Here is a 12,003-nt window from a genome sequence, read left to right on the forward strand (position 1 = left end):
ACGATACATAGAGAGTGACACTAACTGTGTACATTGAACAGCTGTGCTCATAAAGTACAGTACCTATGTAAAGTAGGCATGATTAACCATGGAATGTGAGGAGAACCAGGGTGGGGGCAGGAGGTGGGGGCATGGAGGCTTTTCCATGAGAGGCTCAGCAGTCACATGGAAAGGCTGTATCCTTGCCCTCAGCCCCAACACTGTATTACTGTTTTTCTGGGACACTTCCACAGGTTTTTGTATTACCTTGGGTAAACAATACAATGCTAACATGCAAACATATCCCATACCTCCATATCAAAAAAGAAATTGGTTGGTAATTTTTTTCATATAATAGCTGAAACAAACAACTACATGCAACAACAAAGCAGTTTTCTGGGACCAGTGTACACACACCACCAAATATTTACATTTCATGTATTAATAGGACATTAGTTCACCTCTCGCACTCTTGTATCCTCCTCCAACACACCCCCCAACAGCAAAACACACACAAGCACAAACACACACACACTATACACAATTATTTTTATCCACTGCCTTCCCACTCATACGGCAAAACCTTCATTCTCACTCCCAGTAATTCTGTGCAACTACAGATCACACATACACACACACACACACACACACACACACAGACAGACAGACAGACAGACAGACAGACAGACAGTCACAGTCACATGCATCTTGAGCTGTGATCTAGATATTTCTGATCAGTGAGCTGCGATCCATGTTTTTCCGACATACACTATAGTTCTTAATAGCTGTTGCCCTCCTGTGACACATGCTGACAGCAGGCAGAAAACGCCTCCAGGATCTCTCCCTCTCTCCTTCCTCTCTCTCTCTCTCTCTCTCTCTCTCTCTCACACACACACACACACACACGCACACAGGCTCACACATCTGCAACTCAGACGACCTAAAGCACATAAGCAAAGCTACTTCACCAGTGCTCAGATACACACGTACACATGCTTAGAAACACACACCAACAAGAAAACATCTATGCGCGCACATCCTCTTCTAGCCTGACACAGTGCTAGATCAGTAATATGCGGAAACATACACGTACACAAACATACTTTCTCACAGAGATTCTTCATCAGGCTGTCTGTAGAGAAAGTAACTGAGTGAAGGGATGCAGATAAATATGAGCATATCACTGCATAAATGCCCTCCGATGTCAAAGCTCTGAATCTCATAATAGATATCAGAGGAAAAGACATGATTCACATTAGCACATATTAGAATAGCCCAGTTCCTAAAATACAGGCTAATATGACTAATCCAGTCATGCCCTCAAAGATCACCATCACTCAGTGTGCTCTGGTTAGAATTTACATTAAGTCTTCTGTGCTTTTAACTTATATATCAGAGCACAGCAGCTGATAGTTTGTGCCATTCTAATAATGCTAGAATTTTATATAACCAGGATGAAATTAGATAATTAGGACTAGTGGGTGATTTGCACACCTTGTACAGTGTAATCAAGCTAGTCTGGCAAGCTGTTAAAGGGGCCCACATGGAATATCTGGAATATGGCATGCAGGTATTCACATACCCATACTTCTTAAATAACTTTAAAGAATTTTACGCTGTGTCTCATTCTCCACAATTGAATTTCCCTATCATGTTCTATCTGTCCATGAGCAGGTGTTCAATATTTGTTGTATAAAAACCTTACACAAATATGCAGAGTGACTAACAAAACAAAGACACTGTGATTTGCATACATAGAACTGATTCATAACCAAACGAAGCTTTAAAAAGCTTCAGTGCAAGTGTAACATTTAAGCTGGCTAAATAACTATCAGCAACCAAGACTACAACAATGAAGTACAAAACATGAAGAGGTGGGCTTTTCGAATCACTTCTAAGATAAACATTTTCTTTTTTGGGAAGCAATGGGGGCTTGGCTAGTGTTTGCAATCGGATAGGGCGTGTGTAGCCTTTGGCCTGCTAGTCAAAGTAGAGTCAAATGTCAGGATGCTGGGACACTGGAGTGCATTTGTATGTGTTGGCAGGCCTTCTTCTTCCACTGTGGTGAAATACTTGCAACAGGATCAGTAGCCTCAGGGCTGATTGCTCTCTCTGTGTATGGCCGTCTGGTTTAAGTCATCTACCTTCCTAGCTGGTCTACCTTTCATCCTCTGTATTGGCAGGGCTGGTTGGATGGCCCTATAGCTGGACAGGAGTCCTAAGCAGGTGTAGCTACTGAAGAGGCTTCTTTAGAAAGGGATAGGGTGTGCTTGACCCGTACTTCTGCTCAGCTGCATATAATTGGACTGCACGTGTTTGGGCAACCAAAAAATAGTTCATGATGATATATGAGGCTTTATGGATCTCAGGCCACTAGACAATATCTCTTGCTTGTGCACCGAATAATTACTAAATCTATTGAATCTAAGGACAAATACAATCTACTGAATGTAATAAAGTATGGAAAATTATGCAAACACAATGAAGAATGTTATTATTTATATACCCAAACTGCATTTTCCTGTGCTGCCTTCAAAGCTAGCTTGTCCAACCCATTATTTTACACACAGTTGCTTGAGACATGGCAAACACACACACACACGCACACACACACACACACACACACACACACACACACACACACACACACACACACACACACACACACACACACACACAAAAAAACGAACAAACACAAACACAAACACAAACAAATAAATAGGGCAGTTTTGTATTTTCTTTAATTTACTTTAGTTAAATACTGCTATGTCTCCTTACCATATTCCTGACTTAATTAAAAAAAAAGAATTTATTTTTTATTTTTTGCTCTTTAAGTGGCTTTTAGTTTTAAAAAAATCTTCTATTTGGGGACCAACCAAATGCCTTTTTTCATGCATTTTAGGTTTTCATGCCTATCATAGAGACATTTGGATCCCATAAAAACCTAAATACATGCTTGCACGCACAAACATAAGCACAAATGCACACACACACACACACACACACACACATATACACATGCACACAAAAAAAACAAATATACATCCTTATATTCATTCAGCCTCCATTTCATTTAAGTCATTGTAGTTATCCTCTGCAGATGATTATTACTTATTGCTAGTCCCACAGACTGAAGGTATATAATCTTTTATCTTGGTCATAGTGCATTGAATTAGTAAAAAAAAAAAAAAAAGTTTAATGTCTTAGCTACATTTTGTTATATTTTTAAATATTGTTCAAGGTTGTGATTTGACTTGACTTTCTGCGCAGTGAGTGTTCATGTGTTAAAATAGATAGGAAGTCATAATAGATAATAATGTGCTTGGATCCATGTAGTAACTGGCAGCAAGAGATCATAAATTCTCTGCAACCATTTACTCACAGTCAGCCACGGACATTTATACCAAAACTGGTTGCTGTCACACTACATAAAGAATGCGTGTAATCTTATATGTTCTCTGGATCTGTTACGTCTCCATGCTCATTTGCATACTGTGAACAGTAATACATTTCTATCCATTGTTTTCCACTGCTGTTGACCATATGAACAGCAAAACAGGCAACTAAAGATAGCATGTTCAGAACTGCAATGACATCATCGAGTCATCACAGCTTTTACATTCAAATAATACTGATCTACTGCAGATGTAGTAGAGGTCATGAAATGGTGCATCATTTTTTTATATCTTGGGTTTACTGCTAAATCTGCAGGACCGGGTCATAACAAATATTAAATATAGCTATTGGATATCTGTGTTAAATATTGGGAATTCTGGAATTTTCATGCCTAGCTTACAGTAAATAGCCTCTTCATGTCTTTTGCCACTCCTAACTGATCCATAACTGCTTTCCCTCTTGGCTCTCCCTCTAAAAGTAGAGGACCTTTCTTTTCTTCTTGATGAATGGGAAGAATACCCCTCTCTCAGCACATTTATGCAGTGGCAACTTTATTGCACTTTAATTCTTATTTAGCCTATGAAACATTAAGGATCTGCATGACATTTGTTGTTCGGCCCCAAATAGTCATGTTTTCTCATTAAAGTAAGTCTACCGACAGACTGGCAGATATATCATTACCTGAGAGAACTGGACTGAAGCTGAAGAGTCATTTTTCGCTTCTGCATGACCAAGCTGTTGAAGAGATGTCTTAGCATAATGTTTCAATATTTAAATGGTCACAGACGCCCACTCCCTTTAATATGTTCATTATTAAGGCGTCAAATGACTTAGGATTAATTTTTGTCAGTTGCCTTTGACCTTCGTATCTCGTATTTACCAATTGCCCTTCAATTAGGATTCTTACACACTTTATGTATATTTTGGGAACATCCTCTGTAAGTTTTTAATCTAGTTCATGTCATTATGAAGATTGCTGATGGTAACATTTTGACATAGGTGAGCCAAATATAAATCTAGATTTTATGGATTACCAGACCACTTTATGGGAAAGGTTTACAAAACCTTTTCGGGGTATGTGCATTGCAAAGTCATTTTTAAGTAGTAACATTCCTCCCCAGTTATCTACCAATGTAGCCTCTCTACCAATTCTAGCTGCATGACAATTCTCTATCAAATGATAGCTACTAGTCAGAGATGAGTAAGGTTATCATGCTTCTTGCAGCCAGTACATCTCTATGCACTGTTACTCAGGCAACATCATACTTGGAGAAGAGCACTAACTGCTCAATCTTTTACATTTTTCATCATTTAGCTGGCACTTTTATCCACCTACAACCTGAGCAATTGAGGGCCTTGCTCAAGAGTCCAACAGTGGCAACTTGGCAGTGGTTGAGCTTGAACAGACAACGTTCTGATTACTAGTCAAGTACCTTAACCACTGAGCCACCGCTGCTGACCTAGCAGACACCTGTGATTTGCTAGCACTGTTCTGATTAATAGAGGGAGTTCCCCCAGCATTTAAATTAGTGATTTTCCAGTAATGCAGTAAAACCATAGACAGCTGAATTACTCTGGCCCCTGATCTTGTTGTCTTTTTAAGCACTTTAGACACTCATCAGATGATGCCACACTTTATGGTTTATGGTGTGTTTGTGTTTGATTTATCTTTGATGTCTTCCAGCTGTGGGAATACAGATGAAGCTGGATTTCTTTCAGAGAAAGTTCTGGACTGCCAGCAGGCAGGTAAATCAACACACACACAGATGGACACACACACACACACACACACACACACACACACACACACACACACACACACACACACACACACACACACACACACACACAAAAAAAAAAAAACCCAAATAAATGTGAGTTAATATATTAGCTTCCATCTGTCAATTTTCACCAGTGAATATATTTTTCTGGCTTTCATTTACTGAAACATATGAAACATACAACCCACTGAACAAAACAAAATAATCTCAATATCTTTGAGGATGAGGCTTGTGTTACAATGTTAAAAAAACAAACAAACAAACAAACAAAAACAAGCTTCTAAAATTACTAAATCGTGACAAACTAATGGTTAAACTGAGCTAGTAACATCTGAAACCATTGCAAAATGTAAAAACAGCTGCAGATACATTTGAGATGCCAGTCAACTGTCACACTCCAAACAACCTGTGTCCTTGTTGCCAAAGTGTAAAAGAGAATTCACTGTTCACTTGCAAGATCCATCAGCTCATTGTCACTTTCTGTTTGATTCTCACTATTTTTAGCGAATTGTCTGACTTTGTTCAAAAAGATCTATTTATTTCATCAATTAGAGCTATAATACTTATAGTTTGAAGCAGCAGGATTTATTAATTATTGAAACATATTAACTGCTAATTAACTGGTAAAAATGGAGGTTTGAATGATGCAGTGGAAATATTGGGTTAAAAGAAAACACACTGCTAGCCAGTCACAAGCCCACTCTTTTAAGATCGTTTAGTGCCTGATACCTGATGACGCACAGCCGTTCTAGCTCTGTACCATCATGTTATCATTTTAATGCAAATTCAGACTTTAAAACCCAAAGTTGCATTTCTCTTTACACATTTACTCCCACTGGAACCTGGTATGAGTCCAACACGGAGAAAAAACACGCTGTACGCTGCTAACACATGACTTGCATGCGTTTATGTGATGAACCAGGTGGGAAAATGTTTCGATTGGCTGTATCGGACATTTAACTTATTCCACAGCGGTGCTAACATGCCTACACTTATGTGTACACCAAATGGATGTACACAACCTTTTCTGAAACTATGTGTTTTTACTTTTTGCTGTAGTGTGCTGCAGTTGATGGGAAATGCTCCATCAGCTGTGACGATGATGTGAGTGTGCACTCTTCCACCACACTACCTCGCTTGCCATTTCTTTCTGATGTCCTCCTTTCTTTCTAAGCCATTCTAAGGAAAGATATATGACCTTGTTTTCAAACAAAGTAATCTAGTGTTCAACCACACTAATCAAGTGTTCTTAATTTATCTAACTTGTACTTTAGCACGTCCTAAATACTGATGTTCAGCAATACCTTATTTACAGCTAGCAGGTTTGAAGTGTTTGTGTTTAAAAAACTGTAATTAACAAAGACATTTCCCACTGCATAGGCTAAGCTAATTATAACTTCAGTATCCCTAACAGCATTTAATCTTTTTTTTCCAATTTTTTTCTCTTGATCTCTGCAGGATATAAATTGTTACCTCATAGACAACAATGGTTTTATCCTAGTGGCTGAAGACCCCTCCTTGGTAAGATTTTAATTGCAATGGGTAATGAAGAAATTGCTTAAAACAATTGTGTAGCATTCTATGAGAATCTACTGGTTGGACATGTGGATTTAAAAAGTTATGGTCATTAATGGCAAATAAGATCTCACCTACCAAAACAAAATTCTGGCACCTAGCAATCCAATATCTGGTGGTTATCCTTAACACATAATGATATCATCGTATCAGTTTGGTTGATCAGTTGAAGTGGTTTGTGGGTGATATACAGTGGCTAAATTCTGCATCACACTCCACTACAGCATACCCTATTAAGCAGATGAGACATAAGCTGTAGACTCCAATCAGTTACCAAATATATGGGAACCCCCAATATCTCAAAACCTATCTGGAGTGGAATGTCCAAAGATCTAATGGCAGAATTCATAGGAAACAGTTCTACCTACTTGCTACAGTAAATGACAATGTCTAGAAGACATCCATTATGTTTACTGCTGTGGGGAAATAGCCCCATTAAGTCAATACCCAGCATATAACCTGGCTACACCACTCATGTTGATGGCAGATGACCAGATAGTTTGGAAATTCTTGGCTTATGAGCTTGCCATGTGATACATTATTTGTATTAATTCCAGATGTCACTGTGCATCCCGAGCCAATGCTCTGAATTCAAGACCCTGTTACGTTTTTTTGTTCATTCTGCCTGGATAACCACTCAGTCATGTCACTATTGTCATGTGCTAAGCTTAGAAACTTGGTTCTGAGAGAGGCTGGAATTATCATCTAAAGACTATGTTCATTCTGTTAAGTAGGCACACTGATAGCCATTATGGACAATGTAGTGGATATTATTCGAGTCTTGGATAGGTGTATTGGCTGCCTACTATAAGGGCTGAAATGCTGTATTATCTTTCTGAGCTTTTCCCCATCCTCAGGAGACTCTTAAAGGTTCTCAGGAGACTGTAGCAATGGAGCTCTCAGTATTGCATCATTAATATCCTTAAAAGCATTTTGGCACTCATGTGTCCATTCATAAAGCCCCCTTGTTCTTTGGTACATGCAATGGGACTGCACATTCAGAAAAAAACCTGGGAAAAACCTTGACCAGAGGAAAGACTAGATGCTCTTGACTTGACATGGGACTGGAAAGTCCTAAACTGCTGGTACTTTTGACACTTCAGTCTTGATTTCTTCCTTCAATCACATGACCTAGATATTTTGGAAAGAGCAGCATCTTGCATGCTTTTGAGAATCAGTGTAAGCCCTCCTGCTGCTAATATGCCTAATGTTGATGTAGGTGTTGAATGTGCTGCTCAATGTCTGGTGAGAATACACATTACCACAAAGCAAAGTTGAGCACTGTGGTCCTGCAAAACATTGGTCATTAAGCTCTGAAATGTAGCAGCAGAGAGTAGGGTAGATGGAAAAAATCCTATAAATTGACTTTCAATGCAAACAATATCTTTTGAGTGCTCCCTGGTTCCATACTTGCGTGCCAATAACCTCTGTAGATCCAGCCATCTAAACACTGTGGCTGTGCAAAGATTCCAAATTTGTGGCATGTGGAATGTATCAAAAATGTTTTTGTGTGCGCAAACATGAATGATTCTGATTATTGAGTGATTATGATGAATCATTATTGAATGATTTCCATGGTTGCTCTAAAGTATATATGGATTGAGGGCCAATATTACACTGGTTGAATCAGGGGAAGAACAAGCAACATTATTATGCCATGAAAAGACAAAGAATGCTATCATATACCATCAAGGTATAGGTAAAACAAAATAAAGTTTAACACTGTCTAAAAAGTCCAAAGGGATTTGAAAACCAGTGTGAAAAGGAATGACTAATCTTTACTCCGTGAGACAAACTGGGGTAAGCACATCCATTCAACCTTGCCTAAAGCTAACTGGATATGTTTGTTGGTGACAAAGAATGTCTTCCTTATATTTCACTTCTTACTAGATTCTTTGATCAAAGAAAATGTACTGCTGTAATTAACCATTAACCATTGCTTTAATCTGACGATCCTTTATTCTCAGCTGCTAACGACAGGGCTTTTTCTTTTTCATTCTCTATTGTGTGGCGTATGGCTACAATCTGATGGTGTCTCAGGTCTTACTTGTTCAGGCATGGCAACGTTTTTCTTTTTAGCATGAGCATATCTGGACTAACTCATTAAGGGAAGCTACAGTACCTCACAGTAGGCTTGTTTATTTAAGTATACAGTTTCTGTAAATGGCATGCAATATATTTTCTCACTCATTCACAGCCTATACCGCAAACATATGAAGGCTTAGAAGTGAACATGTCTATGGCCTTCTCCAGTTGAGCAGAGGAACTGCAGCCATAGTGAATTATTTATAACAATTAAATCCTAATACAAATAAGACAGCCTTATAATACTATTGCTAGAAAAAGCTTGCAGATATTAACAAAACAACATTGGATAGAATACAGTCAACTTGGGTAGCCCCACAACAGGTACCATTGTAGTCAGTGGTTTACCTTATCAAAGGTATGGAATTAACAGGTATTTAAGGTTTCATTTTGCATTATCAGCAATTGGTAAATGCGCTTATTCATAGCAACTTACATATATATAATAATATAGCATAATATTTTAGGGAGAGTTACTAAGCAAAAATAAAAAGAGAAACCCACAAATAATTGCTTTATCATGATTTTTTTTTTGGATAGTTTATTTGCTGTACAAAGCCTTCAAAACATTTTTTTTCCCAATCCCATTTTATCAATCTGGATAGCACACAGCAATATCCTTCTCCATTAGTGTTTTCCCAAGTATGTACAAAAGTGTTCTCACTGGTAAGGAAAGAGGCTCCGAATGTACATAACAGCAGTTTTGCTGTTGCTCTCTACATTTTGATTGCAATCTCAACTACAGTAAATCCAGGCCACAGACTGAAGCTTATTCACAGTTCAAAAAAGGTAAGGGCGTTCATCTTTCTACATAGATGTAGCAATCAACAGCAAACAACTACCCTTCTGATAGTATGACAGAGAAATGAACACATAACTTGTCGACCAATTAACTATACTTGTGTTTCTTAATTGCTTAATTGCTTCTTCATGATTACCCAAGAACTCCAGTAGTACCTCAACAAGGGTCATTACAGACTTGAGTGAATACACAGTTCATGAAGGTTACCTGTACCCCTCATGTGCTCTGCGTCATTACTATGTATCCACACTTGTCACACACACACACACACACACACACACACACACACACACACACACACACTCACTCTCTCTCTCTCTCCATTCCTGTCTTCTCCCTCACCTGTTTTATTTGATTGTCTGATCTGAACCTCTAATAATCACTGTGCCACTTTATCTCTCTCTCTGTCTCAGACGGCCATGTTCTTTGGCGAGGTGGAAGGGGCTGTCATGAGTAAGCTTCTGTCCATGAGTTCTTTTAAAAGGTAGGAAAGAGCCATGTTTTCCAATCATCTGTGACAAGGTTGAAGCACTACTTATGCAAGGTGTTTACTGGACTCAACAACAATACATGTTATCCAGAAAAAATGTACCTTAAGCCTGGGTCAAAAGAAGGTGCATGGCTGAATGATGAGGTCATAGCTACTAGGAACCAGTAAAATAAAGTCACATTTTTCTTGCAAGTCAACATTTGCAGGACTTTTCATAGTGTCTAGTAGGTGAGAAACTGTGACATGTCTTATGCTGTTCCTGCATTTTTAGGGAGATTATACAACTCTATAAGATGTTTGGATTTGCTGTTTGGTTTGATGTCACAAATAATGTTGCATAAATATCCTACCCTACTTGAATAAATTACTCACAATCTGCTGTCATTGTTTTACATCACTTCTGTACTTATTGCCTAGTTGGAGTAGAACACACGGTAGAACACACGGGAGAACTCATGTAGGACTCACGGTAGAGCACATGCTAGAATACACAGAAGAACACACAGTAGAACTCATGGTAGAACAGTACAAACACTGCACATTTTGAGGGGATGTTGCAGGAAGCTTAAAAAAGGAACTTGTCAAAAGTATTAAAGATTTGGATGGTTCAATTTGTTCTAACTTCAGTACTTGTATTTATGCAGCCACAACAGCAAAAATAATGATTAAATAAACAGCAAAAAGACAGGGCAGCTCAGCCAAAGAAGGCAAAGTTTTCTGTTGCTCGGGCAACGTTAGCCTGACCTTGTGCATGTCCATGGCCTTTCAAAGACCACAGGGAACTGTAGCAAGTGGTAAAAAATAGTAATATGTCTCCTTTAATGTGGGTGATTCTGCATCATATTTAATGGTCAGTGTACTTAAATATGTCATCGGTTTATAGTGAATGCCAAGTTGAGTCCAAGTTTCAGGACTTTACTAAAGTTATTTAGCATTCATGACACCCTGTATGGTGGCAATAATTGTTGTAATTGTAAATATTCTGAATGCCTTTGATGAAAAATAGTGGATTCCTGCATTCCTCAGATGATACATTTTTAATACCTGTGTACATTTTAGTAGCTCTGAAGAAATTTGCAGCTTGAAGTAGAGCTCTTGTAGTTGTAGCAAAAGTCCATTCAACTTGTTTCATAAACAGTGTGAGCTGTGAAATTAATTTAAATAATTAATTTATATACATTTTTTCTTTGCTCGTTATTATGATACACTGCCTGGCCAAAAAAAAAGGTCACCACCTGGATTTAACTAAGCAAATAGGTAAGAACCTCCCATTGGATAATTACTGCATGGGTGATTGTTTCAGCTGGCAACAAGTTATTTCACCCTAACTGATGCAGTGAGTAGCTTCTCATTTGTTAAACAACCATGTCGAAAGATACATCCTGTGGTTGTGGAAAAGATCACTGAAACTACTAAAATTGGGTTAAGAACTGTCCAACGTGTTATTAAAAAGTGGAAGGACAGTGGGGAAACATCACCTTCAAGGAAGGAATGTGGTCAGAAAACTTAAACATGTGGTGAAATCAAATCATAGAAAAAACGGCAAAAACGGCTTCAGTTTGCTAGGGAGCATAAAGACTGGACTCTGGAGCAATGGAAGAAGGTCATGTGGTCTGATGAGTCCAGATTTACCCTGTTCCAGAGTGATGGGCACATCAGGGTAAGAAGACAGGCAGCTGAAGTGATGCACCCATCATGCCTAGTGCCTACCCTACATGCCTGTGGGGGCAGTACTATGATATTGGGTTGCTGAAGTTGTTCAGGTCTAGGTTCAGCAATATTATGTGCCCAAAGAATGAGGTCAGCTGACTACCTGAATATACTGAACGACCAGGTTATTCCATCAATGGATTTTTTTCTTCCCTGATGGCACGGGCATATTCCAAGATGACAAT

The 12,003-nt window shown here is 38.6% G+C and overlaps 1 protein-coding gene across 2 annotated transcripts in view; it reads left to right on the forward strand.

Moving 5' to 3' along the window:
• The window catches only part of cacna2d3a (calcium channel, voltage-dependent, alpha 2/delta subunit 3a), a 174,304-nt gene that overhangs the window by 147,445 nt on the left and 14,856 nt on the right, over window positions 1-12,003 (forward strand). For both annotated transcript variants that reach the window (XM_035536211.1, XM_035536210.1), the window contains 4 exons: window positions 5,060-5,121; window positions 6,216-6,260; window positions 6,615-6,677; window positions 10,032-10,102. In XM_035536211.1, coding sequence (XP_035392104.1) covers window positions 5,060-5,121; window positions 6,216-6,260; window positions 6,615-6,677; window positions 10,032-10,102 — 241 coding nt within the window. The remainder of the gene's footprint in view (window positions 1-5,059; window positions 5,122-6,215; window positions 6,261-6,614; window positions 6,678-10,031; window positions 10,103-12,003) is intronic.

This window comes from Electrophorus electricus, chromosome 18 (genome assembly GCF_013358815.1).
Source record: "Electrophorus electricus isolate fEleEle1 chromosome 18, fEleEle1.pri, whole genome shotgun sequence".
NCBI classification, from domain to species: domain Eukaryota; kingdom Metazoa; phylum Chordata; class Actinopteri; order Gymnotiformes; family Gymnotidae; genus Electrophorus; species Electrophorus electricus.